We start from the raw sequence: 20565 nt of genomic DNA, 5'->3' as shown, positions 1-20565 counted from the left end.
CATCAAACTGCACTTCGATGGCATGAGAAAAATAACAGCACTCCAAAAAGACCAAATTACTCGCGACAACAACAGAGAACACTGATCAAAAAGTTAAAACTTACTAATAGGTTTTTAACAGAATATACAGCATCTAAAATGTTGGCTGCTAACTTGCCCATCCCATTATGACTCAACTTTGTAACAGTGCTTGCAACAGTGAGTGGTGATTTGGTTACTTCACATCTTCTAGGAAGTGTTTATATTACATTTTTTAATATCTGCTTCCTTTACAAATAACCCCGATTTATTGTACTTTATGTTGCCAAAATAACCTCTTTCTTGATTCACTGAGCTTAAGAACTACAAAAAATACAATAGGAGGACCAAATCAAATCGCTGCTTAAAGGCTTTGAAAATATACTTTGTCACTCTTCTTACTATGAGCGACAGGGTCCCACATGAGCACAAAATGATTTGCCATGGTAAGAACAGTTTTGGTTATTTCAGTTGAGAGTTTCTGTCTGTGTTGTTTTGTCTGAACATTTCTGAGTGGTTTGAAGTGTGTATGGCCCCATTGGAAAAGGGTTGTTGAGTTGTTTGCTTATTTTTCCAGGCCATTGTCAATCCAATCTGTCATTAACAATCTGATCCAAGTACAGCCTGCCAAAGCAGATTAGATGTGTTTTTGGATTGTGAACTTCTAAATATTAATATCAGCTCTGATTGTGGCTTGTTTAGTCATGAATGTTACGTTTAAAAAAAAAAGAAACTCGTTTTAATCACTTTTTAATCGCATTTCTCAGTCCTTCAATGCAGTAAACACAACGAATTGAAAAAACACACACTAGCACAGACACGCACACACAGACACACACACACACACACACACACACACGTACACACATCTGCTGCAGTCACTGGCACAGAATCAAAAAGGGCATGCCAATCTCTGACTATTGAGCTCATTGTAAATGCTGTACACAACTACAAGCTGAAGAGTGTCACACTGACAACAGAATCTGAACAGTATGTGGATTGTTATTATTGTTTTTATACATCATGTTCTTTTGGGCATAAAGATCACACGTACGTTGTTCCTATTTGTCCAGAATATTTCCTTTTCCTTTTCTTTCTCTCTCTCTCCCTGTGTGTCTCAGTCGAAACCACTCATGTATACACCCATTTCCAAAACAGACTGCCGATTTGCCAACCTCTCTGAGGCATGACATATAAAATATTAACAGGCACTGTGAACATAACGAAGCATGCATACACACACCCATCAGTTTGTGGACACAGGGTTCAATGAGTGAGATCTAACCGGCATGTGGAATAATAGGCCATTCATTTGTATCGTGACCGAGGCCATACAGGACGTCTAACCTTCACTATCAGAATCACTAATTGATAACCATATTCAGTCTTTATGGCTAAAGGTCATTGTGTCTTCTGCTCTATGTGGAGCTAATAAGCTAAGGGAGAGTGTGGACCAGAATCCATCTCCATTAAATTAAAGGAGACTGGTGCCACAATGTGACCTCTATTTGCTTTGAATTATTGCATGAACAGAGTAAATGGACATGAAGCACAAAGGACAAACCAGCTTATTAAATCAATGGCCCAAAAGTTAAATCAGTTCAGATCTGAATGGAGCTGTAACTGAATAGAGTTGTAGACACACATTCCTTGCATCACTGTGTATGTCCAGCAGTTTATTAGTCCTTTGACAAACTCGGTATGCTTCTGATTTAAGAGGTGAGGTGATTTGCCCAGATAAGCCTGCATTCATCAGCGAGACACAGAAACAAGGATCCCCGAAGTTGTGCATCAATCTTATGTGTGTTTTCCACCTCAAGATATGAAATCTTCATTCAAATAGATTAGAGGAGCCTGAGTTATTGTCTACTAACATAGTGGGGTAGACATTTAGCTTAATTTCATTTGTTATCTTTTATTGCAGGAGAGTGGAAAGGGAGACAGATCAGGGGTGAGTCAGAACAGAGAGCAGTTTCAGTCCAAATTGGCTTCAGAGGGATTTAAGCACCGAGGGCACCAGCCCTTTGTGTTTCTTCAGGTCTGCAACCAGCTTGGATCTGATAGTTTTTTTAAGCGTTAGTCCAATTCTGTGTAAGGTGTAATTAAATTGGATGCGGTACATGCAGTCACTAGATGGTGCTCTTTAGTTGAACTTTTTTTCATCTAAACTTATTACACATGCACTGGGTCAAACACTGAATGATGCAGTTCTTCCAATTCGCTTGACTCATGTTCTTCAAATCCATCAAAAAAGAGCGATCTCAATCATAAGCTCTGCAGACGCTGAGTCCATCCACAGAGTATTATAAAGGACAGTAACAGGCTCAGCTGGCCGCTGACCAACACATCAAGAGTCTCTACAGGTCTAATTAAAATGGTCAAAAACACTGGAATTGCTCCGGAATGTATGCAGTGGTCAGAAAAGCAGTAAAACAATACTTGATGCTAAAATGATTACAGTTGTTCTCAGTTATTTACACCTTTTTACATTTTTTAAAAGCATATCTTATATTCTCAGAAGTGTACACACAAATCCAAACACACACACACACATACAAAGCAAAACACCACCAATCTTCTGCAAAATTAAGTTCTTCCTTTAAAACAATGTTGTGTCTTCTCAAAATGTAATATTGTATTCAAATGACACACACAGACCATCATATGAAAATTCATTTCTAATAACCAGTTGAACTCTAATGTGCTCAATAACTATTATAAATGGAAAACACTCGTTCCTTTTGCGTGGATAGTGTTACTTCTACATAGTCAGTAAAATAAAACATGTAATATTTTTGCATAATGTTGTTTTTACTTAAACATAAAAGACAGAAACATAATGTAACATTCTGTTAATTGGTTTTGCCACTAATGAAAGAATGAAGAGCAAAGAGGACAGTTGCATCTGTGAACTAATTACTGTAACCGTTTTAATGGAGTGGGGGGGGTTGAAACGCAAGACCAGTACAAGAACCCCCCTTGTAGCTGTGAAAGCTCCCGATCCCTATCACGAAAACGAGACCCTTTTCATTTCTGGATCAGCGCACATCAGCCTCACAGAGAGAGGTGTCAATTGGTTTGAACTGGGGAGAAGAAAAAGAGGAGGAAAGGAGAAGGAACGAGAGTGAGGAATAAAAGACGTTAGCAAGTTACAGAGAGGTGCAGGTGTCTGCCTAACAACAGTCTGCGCCAGTGCACTGCACACTCAAGGCAAGTCCGGCTGAGCAGGACCTAGATACTATGGAAAAACAAACCAAGCTTACACTGGAAACACAAAGAAGGAAGGGCTGTTTGTGGATGACTGTGTGTGTGTGTGTGTGTGTGTGTGTGTCACATTGTCCATTCATGCAGTGTGCAAATAGATCCTTTCAACATTCTTGTCAATCAACTTAGACAGGATTTAAGACCCTATGACTTATGTCATAGTGTACTTACTATAACACTATGAAAATAAAATAAATGTCTCATACTTAATGTATCTGACGTAGTCAAAAGTCTGTTTTACTTGGGTGTTTGTACTCATGTATTATGTTGTATTGTGTTAAGTAGGTTGACAATCCAATTGCCTCTGGGTAAACAAAGGTGACATCCTTGACCTGAGCCTACAGACTAATTGGTTGTTCAGTTCACGAATATGATAAAGATGACACAGTTTATGCTCTATAATTTCTTATATCTTTTTTAGAATTAATAGAAACCTCTGTCAATTAGGGGATGAACTTCAATTGACGCTGCAGTTTAGGAGGGCACACTATCACGCAGCACGCAAGCACACGCACACACACACACACACACACACACACACACACACACACACACACACACACACACACACACACACACACACACACACGCAAACATTCGTTAAAGAGTACACACAAATTAAATAGGTGAAAAAAATGTCTGAAGGAGCAATTATGTATAGCTAGAAGTAAATCGCAGCACAGAGAAATAATAGCTAACAGTGGTTAGCATTGAGTTTTGTGTCAAGCTTCCTGGAGAGAATGCTACAAACACCGGAAGTAAGGTACAATAAAGTATTGTTCTTTCTTTTCTTGTATGTCGAGCTTAAGGAATCAGTAGAATTAAGTAATAAGCTCATGTAAACTCAAATGTTAATTGAACTGTAAAGTGAATTTTATTAGCGACCTGGATAAATTCATCTTATTTTCAACGGATACGTTAAGTCAAAGATTGTTTTCTATGTAAATAACTTCACGAACTTAAACTGTCAAATTAAAATATGTTTTTGTTGTAAGGATTTCATTAGCATTTGTAGTGTTCATCAAACGTTAATCGGGTTCTCGCGATGCTTTTATTGTGAAATATCTTGCCGGAAACTCTATTGTTCCTGTGGCTGATATGACACAGGTCCGAAGCCCAACGTGGAGGAAAGGATGTGGATAAACTGACATCTGCAAGGCAGAGGTTTGACGGGAATACGACCGCAGTCAGGCTGACAAACAACAGCCTTAGCAACCTCGAAGAAACTCCGAATCATGTAACTTGTTTTGAAGGTAAACTATAACAAGCTAACATCCTACTTCCCTGAATGAAATGTACTTTTGGAACTGTCGTGTACGTTACGTTTAAAGTATAGTGTTTGTTAGCGTTGACGATAACTTGACTTCCTTGCTTGCTTAACGTTACCAGTAAACACAACGAAGTAAACGTAAAAATGAACTGTTTTGCTGAAAGGTTGAGATGTGCCGTTATTATTGTTCCGAGTCACGTCTGCGCTAACATGCCCATTTAATGCGACGATGATTAATAGTGTGTGCACCCTCTGCCGACATTAAGAAATTGTAATCCTGACATAAAGCTATGTGACAGTCCAGAAGAGGAGACCTGTTGCTATACTGTGTCTTTGCCTACAGCTATACTCGACTCCTAACAACTATGAAACCCTTTTCCTCATAAACCTAAAACAGACAACATATCCTAAAGAGAAAAGCTATAGCTAGGTCACTAGAGGCTGACATTTAGTTTAATAATAAACATGTAGGACATTGAGTTTCACTTTAGTTTTCACAGGAAGAGCATTTTTGTTTGCATCCCATCTGCCCGAGTTCAAGTCTGTTGGGTATATATGTCGATGTGTGTTTAAAAAAAAATCTATCCAGCTTGTAAATGAAGCCTGTCATCTGTCATCACAGCCTGGATCGTTGAAAACGTTTGCTGTCAGTGTTGTATGAACACAATGTAAGCAGTAAAGACCTGTTGATAGGAGTCGGTGATCCTGTCTGCTCTTCTACAAACTATAAAGGACCCTCATCTGTTTGGAGTTATGTGTACAACTTGTTCCACCGGTTCTTGTTGAATGTTTGTCTTTATGTCTTGACTGACTTGATTGAAAGAAAGAGAACACTGAATGTTCACTGATGTGTCACATAGGTAACGTGAAATCTGAGAATCAAGTGACTCCAGCATCATTCTTGTTGGCCAATATTTTTCTTTGCTCTCTCTTTTTAAAGTCCTGTTAGTGTAACAGGATGAAACATGCACCACCGATTGCAGCTCGGGAAGCAAATGCAAATCTTATCTCTCGCCCACTGTTTTGTTTCATTGCCTCTTAGCGACAACGAATTGGGACAGGATTTAAGCTGCATATTAGGATCTCTGTCCCCTACTGCTCGCGTGGCTCCCCAGTAAGGCTATCATATTCAGAGAGAGTGGAAGGTGTGATGGACAGCCAATAAATGGGGTTTTTGTCTGCAAGCGTCTCCATTTTGTAACCTCAGGACTCCCGAGTCCTCTGGCCAGGGCCCAGACCGGAGTGAAAGGGCTGTGCTACCGCCTTGACGGACTTGCAGTGGAAACTGAGTTTCCTCTGAGTCTGTGTAGAGGCTGTCCAGACTCTCACACAGCACTTTGCACACACGACTTCTATTTGAGAAGGTTTTCTCTTAAGCTACAGTCACATTGTTCCCAGAATTAACTACATTACTTTGTAGCATTAGGAAATCATTGTGCTCTGGTTAGAGGAAGTGAAGTGAAGTGAAGTGAAGTGTGTGTGTGTGTGTGTGTGTGTGTGTGTGTGTGTGTGTGTGTGTGTGTGTGTGTGTGTGTGTGTGTGTGTGTGTGTGTGTGTGTGTGTGTGTGTGTGTGTGTGTGTGTGTGTGTGTGTGTGTGTGTGTGGCATATTTTTTCATTTATGTAAAGCTTTTCATCCCAATGAAAGTGATCTATATTCTATAAAAATGTATGTTTTGTGTGTGTGTGTGTGTGTGTGTGTGTGTGTGTGGGGGTGTGTGTGGCCTGTCTGACACTGGCTGGCACTACTGTAAATGGCACCCTGCTCTAATATTAATGCACAACACAATTATATTGTGATTACATTCAGTTTAGTGTCATCATTGCTAAGTGGTGTGTTTTTACCACAACCCTCTTTAAATCCTGGCTAAGATTATCTGTCAGACACTTATGTTGAAAGGACTGTCTACAAACCAAAGCAAATTCTATTTCTAAATAGATCTGATCTGATAAATGGATCTGTCCTTGTGTGCATATATTCCACCCATAATGACCTACTATTTTTTTTTTTTTTTGGCTCAGTGGAAATTCTAAAATGAGGAACCCTTCAAAATGCCTGATTTATAATCTAAGCCTTAGATGAAATCCAAGTGGTTTTTGATGTGTAATATTTCATTTAAATATATTGGGCAAGGACTGGGTGTGTGTAATTAGTAACATTGCACAAGCTTAACTCAACATTTGTTTCATCAAAACAAACTTGTGTAGAAGATATTTTAGGGCGAGGGGCGGGCTGATCTTGTGGACAAGATGTAAGATTTTTCCTGGAAAAAACTCCTCCTTATTTAAGAGTGCTATGACAGAATTTGTACCACCCAGGTTAACACATCTCTCATTGGAGTGCATCAAAGACTTTTGCCAATTTATTCAGCACATTGCTGTGCTGTAAATCATAATTTATTTTCTTCCATCTTTGTAAATTGTATTTTATGAGCATCTTATCTGCTCTATGGGAGCTGTGTTCTCGGGGCACTTTCAAATTTAGAGGCAAGCACTATCTTACTTAGTGTTTAGGTGAGTAACTTCACTTAACCATGAATGGGTTTGTTATTTGATTAAATCTCCTTCTAATGGGGAGAGCTTTGATTAAAGAGTTCAATCTTGTAAATCTCCTCCTGTTGATGTTAGTTTCTTGGTGCCATGTTTTTTTCTCCCAATACCTACACATATCTTACATGTTGTTTGTTTTTAATGATCACGTTTCGTATGTAATTCTGTGTCTGTTTCTGTTCTCCAGAGGCTTGTGTCCTGTAGGGCACCCCGTAGCTCAGCCGGTCACGGTGCTGCCCTGGGCTTTCCGTCATGAGGGGACGTTGCTCTCGAAAACTTAGTGTGCTGGCCAAGGCTTGCTTCCTGCTCTGGGTGCTGTGGCTGGGCTACCTTCTGTTAGCGCGCTCTTCCATCCCCTCCTTATCCTCTGTGGAGGAGGAAGACGAGGGCCGCAACGTTGTGGCGAGACAGCTCGCCGTAGAGACGAGCGGGGCTGATGGGCAGCTGTCTAGGCCCCTCTACGTTAAGCCGTCGCCGGACAACAATGCGCTTGGGGAGTGGGGTCGGGCTACACACCTCAACCTCAGCCCGGAGGAAAAGAAACTCGAGCAGGACAGCGTGGAGCGCTATGCTATCAACATCTATGTCAGTGATAAGATTTCCCTCCATCGGCACATCCGTGATCACAGGATGAATGAGTGAGTAGACCAAAAATGCATCCTGAACAGCAATGACCCATTAGTCAGAAAGTGAGACTAAGTTGACTTCACTAATTATTTTTTTTAATTGCTTGCTATTTTCTTTGAGAATCTAGCCAAAACGTTTACAATATGTGTCTCTGGCATTGAAAACTGCATTGAGCTGGTAGCTATGCTACAACTGTTACAGGGATAAATAACTCAATAGAGATTAGGTGGAGCTCTTTACTGGGGTCAGTTTTCCACTGGCAGTTAGAAACAAGGATGAAAGCTGTCAGCATGCATTGTAGGGCTTATTGAAGCGGGTGTAAGCAGCTCCCTGTCTGAATGGATTTATACTATCTAGCGCTGTTGTGCCCAGCTATTCTCAGCTCAGCCTCTGTGATGAGGACACACAGAGTATAATGTATTTTATTAATAGCTTCTTCTTTTGCTTTTGCCTTGTACCTTACTTGCACCCATCCCACTGAAACCCAGCTGTAGTATCCATCAGTGTGGTGAGAACTGTCATTTGTGATAAAGCCATGTATTTGTTTCACATGGCCTGGAGTGTCCCAGACTCCCAGTTAAGCGTTTATTCTCTTAAGGAGTCCAATGATTACATTATAGGATACATTCTTAAAAGTGGCTGTCATTAAACATGTCATGCTAAATCTTCTGAATTGGACTTAAAACTGAAGACAAAGAGGAATCAATCTTGCCCTGGTGAAACTGGAATAAACCATTTTACCAGCGTGACGCCTGCATATCCAAAGATAAGACTGATAAGATGCTTTGATCTTGTTACATGGCCAAGGAAACTGCCACTAAGGTTGAAAGTCGAACCCTGTGCTCAATGCAAGGACAAATAATAATAATAACTAATTAATAATCATTCCGTGGCTGCATTTTGTGGAGATTTTATACCAGGAGTCACTGCACTGTACAGACTGTCACTTTTATGACAGTGCATGATGGGTATTTGCCCTGGCAGAATGACATATTTGACAAGTGCACAATTGATAAGACACAGCGAGGAATGCATCAGCAGGGATATAGTGTTGTGCAGTCTTAGTGTCATGGAGCCCATGCGCTTGGCTGTCTGCCAACTCATAACATGCCAGAGGTGCAGACGTTTTTTTTTCTCATTTCACAGGACATATTACAATAAACGTAAAGGGCATTTAGTTTTAGTTTTTTACATTTTCACCCCAACAGCAGGTCCCATATAAGGTTTGCAAGTACAACAGTTTAATTTGCACACTCACATATGTTTGTGTATACATAATGCAATTAGAAGAATATAAAGGTCACATGTTTATACAGCTACGTTATACAGAAGAAATAAAATATAAATAAATACAAGTAGGGTAAAAAGCTGAGTAAGGCGGTTCTTCAATGGGGTTCAATGGGGATGGGGGAAAAAGTACCCTAAATAATGGACTGTGCTCCTACCAGTGGCTGTGAAAGAGGTTATTTGGCATGTGGATTGGAACCTTTCCAAAAAACACTCTCTTGCACACTTAATGCTAGTGTGCCAATGGTTGCGCTATGGGATGCCAGTGGTGGCACGCATGCCTAAGGTCGCTGATCCCTGGTTTACTAGTTTTTTTACAGTTCTTTGATTTTCATCCAGTGTGGCCCTGTTCCCCTCTCTCTATTCTGTTCTATTCGTCTCTGTTTGCTCAAGTTTCTGTGGTCTCTCCCAGAGCACTGCTGTGGTATGTTGCTCACTGGTGTGATACCCTCCCCACCCCCCTTCCATATTTCTGTGGCTCTTTTTATTGGTTTAATGACCAATAGACCAGCCATCTGGATTAAGACCAGATACTTCCTCCTACCACAATAGTTGCTGAAGCAGCTCTGGCCATAGGGGAAAAAGATAATTTCTTGCTTTTATGAGTTTGTTCGGGATGCTGTTTTTTTTATTTTATTTTATAAATATGTACTGTACATATTTACTGTTGCTTATGTCAACTCTCTCTATTCCCCCCCACCCCCATCCACACACACACTCAAATACATACCTCAGATGCCGAAGTAAGAAGTTTGACTACCGGCGTTTACCCACAACATCTGTGATCATAGCCTTCTACAACGAGGCCTGGTCCACTCTGCTGAGGACCATTCACAGTGTCCTGGAGACCACGCCTGCCATCCTGTTGAAAGAGATCATCCTCATTGATGACTACAGTGACCGAGGTCTGACACCCCACACTGATAGATAAACCAATGTGGGTTCTCTTTTGTCTGTATAAAATAAAACTAACATTAAAAAGTCTTTTAAGCTCAGAAACAAAGAGGACTGACAGCCTTGGCCTAGTTAAGTAAAGCAGACAAACCAAACCTCAGTTGTGCTTTAATTTTTCCACATTGACGGCTGAGAAGCGAGCGAGTTAGGACTGTGCTATATATAGAAAAAAAAAACTGCTATCTTTAGAGCAGTGAATAAATAATGCTTTCAGAATATATCAGAATGCAATTAGAAAAAACGCCTCAGAAACTAGTCTGGAGACATTTCTTTATTTAATGAAATAAGATATTGAGTTACTTCAAGGTGTACTGGAAGTGGTTTGCTTTGTTTGGGGCCAAGTCATTTCAAATTATTCGTGTTCATTCATGTTGGTCTCCCTGCTTCCATGCTCCAGCACCTGCTCTTCTCATTCTTAGTGTTTGTGTGTGTGTGTGTGTGTGTTAATAATAAGTTTCTTTTAATGGCAGGCTCTTATTTTTTAATTGAAATTCAAGAAGGCAAATCAAGACGTATTGCATATCATTAAGTCTTGAATGTAGCTGCACTGCGTCAGCCTCTTTGTGACCCAAGTATGAATATCTGTATGAATTGTATGACAAAATAGTCTGAACTCAAAGGTCAACTTACTAGCTTTTCTGAGCTTTAAACCGCAGCTCACGGCCTGCCATCAGCAAACTCTTTGAAGGATACTACTTTCTCGTAGAAATTAGATATAGGTGTAGCTTGATGTCTGTCTTAATGGAATTAATATTCGGTCCCACCTAGTCTAGTCTGTGTGGATCAGAGACATTACACCATATGGTTACTTCAGTGTGCACTGAGCTGCTATGACCTAATTTCCTTTCCATGACCACCCTGACCAAATGGAATGCTAGACATGCCACTCCCCAACCAGAACGGTTACTGCAGACACCAACTGGAGGACTGACAGCTTTTTCTCAGGTTTCCAATTCGATTGAACACTCTAGCATACCGAGCTTTGTATTCAATTCATTTTGACCATAAAAGCTGGGTCAATGCCACTCGCCTGATATTGGAACTTATCTAACTGGGAAAAGTGTTTTATTTAAGTAGCTATTCACTCGTTAGCAAAAAACGGTTAAATCGGCATAAACCAATATTTTTTTATCTTAACATAAAGTTATGTTAACATTGAATCAAATGACTTAACTCACAAGATTGAGCGTATTGTTCATAAGTTTTATAAGCCACTAAATTTGTGTATCTCTCGACGTTTGTGCCATTTGTCTGTCCTCTAGTGTCTAAAAATCAATGTAAAGCAGTTTTAAAGAAAAATAAGCTACATGTAGGACAACAAAAGAACATAAATTAAATGTCAAAAATGACGGTTATGTTTGTGCTTTTGTGTCTGTTATAAAAAAAATTTAAAAAAAGGCTACCTGAAGTCCCAACTGGCTGACTACATCAGTAATCTGGGACGTGTGCGCCTCATCCGCACCAACAAAAGGGAGGGTCTGGTGCGGGCGCGTCTCATTGGGGCCACCTATGCTACAGGGGACGTACTGACATTTCTTGATTGCCACTGTGAGTGTGTCCCTGGCTGGATTGAGCCTCTGCTGGAAAGGTGGGTTTTCCAAATTGACGAGTAAGAGCTTTCTTACTGAACTACTGCCACTTGTGTGGACACAGAGTGTAAATTGTAATTTCCCCATTGGGAATCAATAAACAGAAAAATGTAAATTATTAAAATTTTTCTGAAAACCTTTTGTATATGTAGTCAACCCGACTAGAAATGTAAACTCTAACCAAATACTAATCCGATTTAATGTTATTGCTTTGTGTTTAGGATTGGTGAGAACGCCAGTATCATTGTGTGCCCTGTGATTGACACCATTGACTGGAACACCTTCGAGTTTTACATGCAAACGGATGAGCCGATGATCGGAGGTTTTGACTGGAGACTCACCTTTCAGTGGCATTCTGTCCCCGAAGTGGAACGCAAGAGGCGCAAGTCACGCATTTACCCCATCAGGTACTCTTATGTAGGGGAGGGGAAAAAAAATCGATACAGCATAGTATTGCAATACTGTATATTGACACAGACGCCAAGTAGCCATCTATTATTATATAAGCGTTGGTCAGTTTGTGTGTTTGACAATCTGATTTTGCAGCAACAAACGCAGACATTTTTTTTTTCTGACAAAACAGATGTTAACAAGGTTTGCTTTCAGGGACATAATTTGAAATTGGGGGGAAAAATTTAAAGTTTGCAAAAAAAGGAAATAAATTGCAATATATTGCAGAATATTGCAATATGTTGAAAATTGCAGTAATATCATATTGTGATATAAGTAGCGTGATATTACCGTATCGTGAGACCTCTGGTGATTCCCTACCCTACTCTCATGGCGGATCGCTACATCAGATACCACTGTGGAGCTCTGCTCTCAAAAATGTAATACACCTGTCAGTGCTGCTAATTTGTCCCTATTTTACTGTAGTACTTTCTTTCTATTTTCACTTCTATACACCATAGGAATGTTTGCCTGATCTTTGAAAAACTGGGATCACTAAATCAACTCAATTAGGGAAATCTATTTAGATTTGTTGATTTTAACAAGCCAATTCTGAAAACAAGGTGTAGCCTACTGGAATTATCAATCCTCCTTTTTTAATTCTGTCTTTGCTATCGAATAGCAACGTAAACTCTCATACAAATTTTAGATCACCCTGGCTCAAGTTGAAGCTGCTGCTACTTTTAAAGATCACCTTCACACTAAATCATGTTTGGAGGAAAGGCATCGCTGCACTACCTTCTGTGGGTTAAAAGATTAAAACCTGTTGGCACTTCATGTGTTCTGTTGTGCTTGTGATCACACTTATTCATTCACTCAAATAATTGCACTGTAAAGGGTGTGGGCAGGATGATTCTTAGCGTAGGCTTTTTTTTAAATAAATGGTTCACATCTTCTAAAGTTGGTGTATTAGACAGTCAAAAAACTCAGTTTGCATTGGGTTAAAAACCAAAAATGCATATATTTCTGTGGAAGGGAATGGAAACATAGGATTGAAAATGTATCTTAACATTACCTTATTTTCACGGTTTCTCCCAGGTCTCCGACAATGGCAGGTGGATTATTTGCTGTAAGCAAGGCCTACTTTGAGCATCTGGGCACATATGACATGGGAATGGAGGTGTGGGGAGGAGAAAACCTGGAGCTCTCCTTCAGAGTGAGTTCAATTTGTCTTCAGTAAGGGCCACAGGGTCACTACTTTGCCATTGCTTTACCACTTAGCACCATGAAAACAGAGTTTGGCTTTTAAACAATGTGTGTCGCTAATCTAGCTTGTTTTGTTACTAAAAATTCAGAACATCCATTGACTCAGCTTGTTTGTTACTGGGATAAAGAGAAGTCAGAAACATCAATGGGGGTTGATTGGCACTTCATTTCCAAAGAGAATCTCATCATTTGATTCATCCATCTAACAGCTGACAGTCACTGGGTTGTTGGTGTGAGAGAGACACATGTCAGTGTCAGATCACAGTCAGCCATGGCATCCGACACTGCACCCTGATGTTTGCTGATACCTTGTTGTGATACGCTGGTGTCGCTTTACACTTGTTTGCTTCAATCAAATTGGCCCAGATTTTTAGACCGTGTTTGAGTTTTTAGCCGCAGCATGCAAAGGTGGGCATGCAAAGGTAGGCAATGTAAAGTGTGTGTGTGTGTGTGTGTGTGTGTGTGTGTGTGTGTGTGTGTGTGTGTGTGTGTGTGTGTGTGTGTGTGTGTGTGTGTGTGTGTGTGTGTGTGTGTGTGTGTGTGTGTGTGTGTGTGTGTGTGTGTGTGTGTGTGTGTGTGTGTGTGTGTGTGTGTGTGTGTGTGTGTGTGCGGATGTGGCAGTGTGAAGATGGATGGGCTGTTCCCCTGAGTGATGTGTTATGCATGTGGAAACATAAATGCCTCTCACTGGGACTTATTGCCATACATAATTTATGTTTAGTGAATTGGTTTTCCACCCAGAGTGCTTAAAAAGTATGGTGTGAAGTAAAACGCAAAGTGCATTAAGATGGAAGGGACTGTCATGTAATGGCTGTTTGGCTATGGATATATGATCATAATTTGCCTTGTGTTATTGGAACATAGATCAGCCAAGTATTAAGATATACTGTTTTAACAACCTTTCATTTTTTATGGGTTTTTTTTCTTCTTTTTTCTCCATGGTGGAAGATCAAGCAATTACACAATGCATATGTTTACCATAAATCCAAGGTGTTTTCAAATGCAGCCTCATTAGAGCCATGACTCAAGAAGCAGGGTTGTTCAGTAAGGATTTTTAGCATTGCATCAGTCACCACAATCAACACCCATTAACCTGGCCTATTGCAAATGACACACTTGCTGCCTACAAATTACCTGCTAGTTTGTTGGCAGGTAAGTCAAACTGAAAGGACAGGACGCACAAAGTAATAAATACCAGCAGCAGTAAATTCAAGTGCCAAAGTTCACCAGCTCTCATTGCATGGTAGACAATAGACATTGTAATACTTGGTTAATGATAACCAAATCTGTGTAACCATGTGATATATATAAATATATATAAATCCTATTTGATATGCCATGTGTTTAACCCCATCAGGTGTGGCAATGCGGAGGCAGCCTAGAGATTCACCCCTGCTCTCATGTGGGCCATGTGTTCCCTAAAAAGGCCCCTTATGCACGGCCCAACTTTCTCCAGAACACCGTACGAGCTGCAGAGGTTTGGATGGACTCTTATAAACAGCACTTCTACAACAGGAATCCCCCTGCCAAAAAGGTAGGGCAGTTACAAATTAAAGGAAGCAAGTTTTTTTTTATACAGTATATGTAGCTCGGCCCTGGGGCGCTTTCCCTTGTCCCGGGGTATTGTTTGTAACTGTTTTGTAAATGTTTTTGAATTATAAAAATCAAAACTTCATCGTAAAGGAATAAACAGTATATCTAGCTTGGCATGTTGCTGGGAGGCTGTGTTAAGGAATGCAAGAAGGTGACCTTTCAATACTCTCTGAATCCCATTTGGACAAATAGATTCTCTAGGCGCTGAGCTCGGTTTTCTTACAGGCTCGTTTTTCATCCAACTGCTACTAAATCGAAACCCTGCAGAGATGCCATGGTACACTTAGCAGCAGCATGCTATTAGGGTACGGAGTGGCTAACCTTTGATGTTAGATTTGAAGGTTCTATCTGATTACATTCCCCTGTCTAGGTGTCAACATATGATGAAACGCTGTCTGTCTGACTGGGTCAGGCATATGTGTGAGACGGCGTGCACGAGTGTGCATGTGGCTCAGGTTCTAAGTATTGGGAACCATCAAAAATTCATGTATCTCAGTTTCACCTATCTGAGAAAGTAAATTATTAACGTCAGGGATCTTTGATCAAACAATAAATTACCTGGTCAGCGGGAGATTGAACACCGCACTGCCAGACCAGATCAACAGCTCCTTATGCTGCTGTTATGATGTGTTAACAGACTGCAGAGCTCTACACAGTGATTTCTGTTGGAATAGTACTCAATTCTATTTCATTAAGCACATTTAGAGACTTATGTTGATTGGATATGCAAGTTGTTTCCTGGATGTGGAGATATATTGTAGAATGATTTTGAGTTTTCAGAAAGGATTACAAATATTTTTTGTATTTGTTTATATATTTGAGAAACTGCATTCCTCCATGGTTTATCCCAGGAGCGTGTTCTATGTGTTCTGAGCTTGACATGTGTGTGACTGAAATAGTTTAGTCTATCTGTGAGACCCTGTAGTTTCACTGCACCCTCTGGCAGTGTAAAGGTGTGTCATTCTTCTGGACTTTGAATTGCTTAAGGTAAGCAGTTCCCCACCCTAACAAACACAGCTGTTTGATAAATGTCCATGTGTTGCAACCAACCCGCTCCTTGTTAGGTTTTCTGGTCGGTCGTATCCAGGATGTAAATATTTGCTTTTACGGTGTAGGTGTTTAGTTATTGCATCAAAAAAAGTCACTAGTGCTATAAAAAAATGAATACAATCAAGATTAAAGGGTAGAGGGGAATAGATGTTGTAAGGTGTGTCCTTTTTAATGAACCTTGGCATTGTCTCCTGCCCTTTCACTGCCAGTGAAAGATGACTTATTATTAACTGTGTGCTTACTTTTCAGGAGACCTATGGGGATATCTCAGAGCGGCTGCTGCTGAGGGAGAGGCTGAAATGCAACAGTTTTGACTGGTATCTGAAGAATATCTACCCTGAACTACACGTACCTGAGGACAGGGAGGGCTGGCACGGGGCTGTGAGTGTCTGCTATAGCCGGATCAGTATTCCATTATTTGTCCTGCTGTAATCAAAGTGGAGCATCAGTGTTTCATGAACACTAATCACAGATCTTGTTCTGAGTTGCACCATTGTAGTCACTCAAGACTTGGACAGAAGACCATAATAATCCGCCGGGTGGATTATTCTATTATAAAATGCTATGCACATAATTCTTGGTTTGATAAATGTTAGATTTTTAAAATGATTACATTTCAGCCACCACGGTGCAACCATTGTGTCTGAAGGAAATAATCCATTTAAATCCATAAAGGATGTCTTCGACGTCCAAAAATCCCCCAGCCATGCTTCCGTAACAAACCGGAACATATGGCGTTTTCTCAGAGGTAGAAAAATTGACATTTTGATAGGAAGGCATGAACAAGGGGAAATGGGTCTATTTCATGTTAAATGCCATGGAGGTGTGCGTTTATGTGGAAAATAAACGCTTTAGCTTTCAAAAATGCAATTTCACAGAACTGCATCTAGCAGCTTCAGTGGTGCTGTTCTGTATGTGACCTTCCACACTGACCTGCATGCAAAGAAATAATGCTAACAGGAATTATTAAAGCACAGCCTTTAAATTTGTATTGATATTTATTGTTCTCCTCCTGCCAGGTGCGTAGCTCAGGGATACACTCAGAGTGTCTGGACTACAACTCCCCAGAGCACAGTCCCACAGGTGCCCACCTTTCTCTGTTTGGCTGCCACGGCCAGGGAGGCAACCAGGTACATTAAGCATTTCACACCGCGTTTATTCTATTTTTCTTCCTCCCTCCCATGTTCTCTCTTGTCACCATCTCACAACCTCTCTTGGCCCGGCGGGATTTGTATTTTAAAATGTCAACGCTTTCTGCTAACCCCTGAAACGAGCTGCCAAAGTTGATTCACACCAGAAAATTGCTCCCTGCCGGTGTGTCCAGCATGACTTGAACTTATTGACAGGGGAAAACTGAGTTTGGAATGTTATCCACATACACCCAAAAATATCATGCACTTAAATCACAGGTATTTTTAAACTGAATGCCTGCCAACTCCATTGATGAATGGTTTGGCAGGCAGCAGATTGTTTGTCTGTGAGGATGTATTTTTAATGTTGGAGTCAGACAGATAGGCAGGGCTCCTTTCTGTGAATCTCCAACCTGCTCTATATCTCTGATTACCCCACTGATGCACTGCATCAGGTGTCCCTGTCACAAAAAGCACCATTTGTGAAAATAAATGGCTCCCCCCTGAAACCAAAACCTCGAGGGCCCTTCACCGCCTCCCTCCTGCTCCCCCCCTTCCCTGGCCCACATTAGAACCACGTTCCATTTAAAAGATACATGAGCCTCGCCGGGCAGAATGAATGGCACAGCTTGGGTAAATAAGTTTGAAGCCAGACACAGGGGCCTAGAGTGAGTCTTTTATTAGAAACTACCATTATTGGCCCTGATGCACCTGAAAGATGTATGAGATGTAAAGAGAAGGACGGGGAAGTATGAAGATTGGTTACCTGACCCTCTGTTTAACGGGTATCCCAGGGAGTGTCGCGTCTTTCGTCGCGATGGGCCAGGATGTTGAAATGATACCAGAGAGGGGAGAGTTGGGTTTGTGTTCATGTCCGGTTGATTGAGTGGGCCAAGGCCTTGTCTTTACTAATGAGATCCTTTGACACAAACGCAGACACGCCATGCAATAGAGGCTTAGCCAGGACTTGATCCCACAACAGCGTAAGTGAAAAACATCCTGTAATCCTAGCAGTAAAAAAACATGCCCAACTGCACTATTGTGCTTGTTGAAAGGCTTTCTTAATAAAGCGGTGAGATCAAGGTAGAAAGCGAGATGTACGGAAACATTTGGCAAGGAGGCCGAGCTGGGTTTCACTCGAAGTCACTGCTGTTTTTGCAGTTGTGGTTCTCTCCAAAGTAATTTCATGGGAAAGACAATCCTATTCACGCCGTGTACACAGAGCCAATCATCACATAACCGTGTCTTTCTTCCGCTTCAGTACTTTGAATACACAAGTCAGAAGGAGATCCGTTTCAACTCCGTGACGGAGCTGTGTGCTGAAGTAGCTGAGGGACAGCCCTCCATCGGTATGAGGCACTGCCCTAGTGATGGAGAGCCTAAGCCACCCAGTATCACCTGGGACTTCAGAAAGGTAGGGGGTTCACATACAAGTACAACCCAAGTACCTATTATTCCAATAGACTAATGTTCACCTTTCCCCCCATTTCTCCTTGCAACCTATCAGGATGGGTCAATCTACCACCCTCAGTCAGACATGTGTGTGACCGCCTACCGCACACCAGAGGGTCGCACAGACACCCAGATGAGGCGGTGTACCCCAGGAGACAAAAATCAGCAGTGGAAGTTTGAGTGGTAGGAGGAAGAAGAAAGCAAGTAGCATTGAACCACAAGTGACCTTCTTTTACCATAGTGCAATTACTACAGTGGATGTTTCTCTCCAAGCTGCTCTCCATTTGAATGGGAAATGGCGAGCGGATGAAAGGTGGCGGAAGACCCTTTTAAGCCAATGAACCACCCAGTTCAGAGCTTTTATACCCATGTGAACAAATTATTGCAGATTGCAGCGACGTGAATGAGGATTGCAAGGCGAGATTTATTTGATCTTTTTAAGCAGGCCAGCTGAACTTGGGACTTGGGACTTTTTACTTTCTTTACCTCTGCAACAAAAATGGGAGTCCAGGGCACATTTTTAATTATCGTCACGTGTTCTTGTTACCTAATGCAACAACTTGAAAACAAAGAAACTGATTTGCCTGTCCTGTGCATGAAAAAAAGTGCCTTTTGAAAGAGATTGAAGCTTTTCCTAGAAAATCTTGCTGCACTACTAAATGTTACCTTGATGTGCAATTTAATATGAATTATTATTATTATTATTATTATTATTATTATTGTTAAATCCTCATGCTTGTTTGTTTGAGTTGTCAAAAAAAAGAAGCAATTTTAAAGACGGGCTGCTCAAAGAAGATGTGCCAGGAATGAAAGGTCAGCAGCATTTTTCCCCCAACCCAACTACTTCCAAACATGCTCCATCATGTAAGAGGAAAACGGGGAGAGTGCTGTGGTTTTACTAGACTGCTTTTCTATTTTATGTTGTATCTTTGGAGCCAGTTTCATGGTAGAATGCTGCCACAAGATGTGATGCATTGATAAAGCATTTTTACTAATCACATTTTGCCCCGGAGGACTTTGTGAGTCGACAGGAATGTTTTCATCTATTCTTCCCTGTTGTGCTGAAATTAGGGATACCATCTAAACCCACCTGTCACTGCACCTTTAAGAGGTCATCATCCTTAAAGAACTTGATAGTGCCTAACTGAAATGTGCCAGCTGATGTCCAACATATTTAGAAATGTGTTTTTAAATGCAAAATGCCTAAAACAACATTGGGCTTGATTCACTTGATTTTATTTAGACACAAAAGCCTTAAAGTCAGCACTTGTTTCATTGAATCCTTTAACTTGACAGTGCCAGAATGTTTTCTTACGACTTCTGTGTGAAAACCATACTTGAAGCAGCATAAAAAAAAAAATAATGAAAAAAAAGTCCCCCCCCCCCCCCACTGAAGACCTGTTGGTTTTTCTATTGGGATTCAGTGACCTAGAGATGCAGTGTAACTGTTGTTGAAGTGTCTGTTGAATAGCAGCTGTATTTGCAAAAGCAATGTTGAGCAATGTTTGGTGTCTGTTGCCTTTTTTTAAATCATAATATGAGATATTCATACTAGTTAATGGATACAGTAGGGTAAGATGTAAAATGACTCCTGTTTTGTGTTACCTTTGTGAATAATGTTTGGTTTAAGGGACCAGAGTGGGACAGTGCTGTCGTAAAGCACCTTTTTAAAACTACTGATGACGCATAAGGGATGGTGACGATGATTTTTAATTGATATGAAGAAGAGGGTGAGTAAAATGAGATGGATGTTTCAATGATAAAAGCTGTCAGGATGATTGAAAGAATAAAAAACTAACCACAGATTCACATTGTCATTTTCTTTGTTTCTAGCTCAACTCTCCACATGGTAGATTGTGTGGTTGAACTGTCAGTAATGCCACAGCAACCATCTTATTTTATTTTTTATTTTTTACTGTTTGCCGGGGTAATCAATGCCACATCCAGCTAAAGAGAAAACTGAGCAGCAGCAGGTTCATTACCTGTGCCTTTTTTATTGTGTGCAAGTTAGAACAACATAAAACGGATGCGTGAATTAACTCACGACTGGTATTTACTGAACATGTGCCACAGCATTGCACCCCTTTTTTTCCCCCCCACTCCAACATGGATTACAGTATTCAGTC

The 20565-nt window shown here is 40.7% G+C and overlaps 1 protein-coding gene across 1 annotated transcript; it reads left to right on the top strand.

Annotated features, from left to right (window-relative positions):
• The first annotated feature begins 3910 nt into the window (after positions 1 to 3910).
• Positions 3911 to 20244, top strand: poc1bl (POC1 centriolar protein homolog B (Chlamydomonas), like). Its single transcript, XM_034892234.1, has 12 exons — positions 3911 to 4045; positions 4390 to 4535; positions 7289 to 7739; positions 9751 to 9920; positions 11368 to 11557; positions 11780 to 11965; positions 13047 to 13164; positions 14572 to 14748; positions 16107 to 16238; positions 16877 to 16987; positions 18249 to 18401; positions 18495 to 20244. Exons 3-12 carry the CDS (start codon positions 7354 to 7356, stop codon positions 18624 to 18626), a joined length of 1755 nt encoding a protein of 584 aa, XP_034748125.1. The 5' UTR covers positions 3911 to 4045; positions 4390 to 4535; positions 7289 to 7353; the 3' UTR covers positions 18627 to 20244.
• The last annotated feature ends 321 nt before the right edge of the window (positions 20245 to 20565 follow it).

The sequence above is a fragment of the Etheostoma cragini genome, chromosome 14 (genome assembly GCF_013103735.1).
Source record: "Etheostoma cragini isolate CJK2018 chromosome 14, CSU_Ecrag_1.0, whole genome shotgun sequence".
Lineage (NCBI taxonomy): Eukaryota > Metazoa > Chordata > Actinopteri > Perciformes > Percidae > Etheostoma > Etheostoma cragini.
The sequence above is the reverse complement of the archived record's forward strand: the minus strand, read 5'-3'. Positions and strand labels throughout refer to the sequence as shown.

Excerpts from the sequence above, each read along its gene's own strand:
- poc1bl (XM_034892234.1), top strand. The coding sequence starts at position 7,354 with ATGAGGGGACGTTGCTCTCGAAAACTTAGTGTGCTGGCCAAGGCTTGC. Across the intron at positions 7,740-9,750 it reads CGTGATCACAGGATGAATGA|ATGCCGAAGTAAGAAGTTTG; the intron begins GTGAGTAGACCA and ends TACATACCTCAG. Across the intron at positions 11,966-13,046 it reads TCACGCATTTACCCCATCAG|GTCTCCGACAATGGCAGGTG; the intron begins GTACTCTTATGT and ends GGTTTCTCCCAG.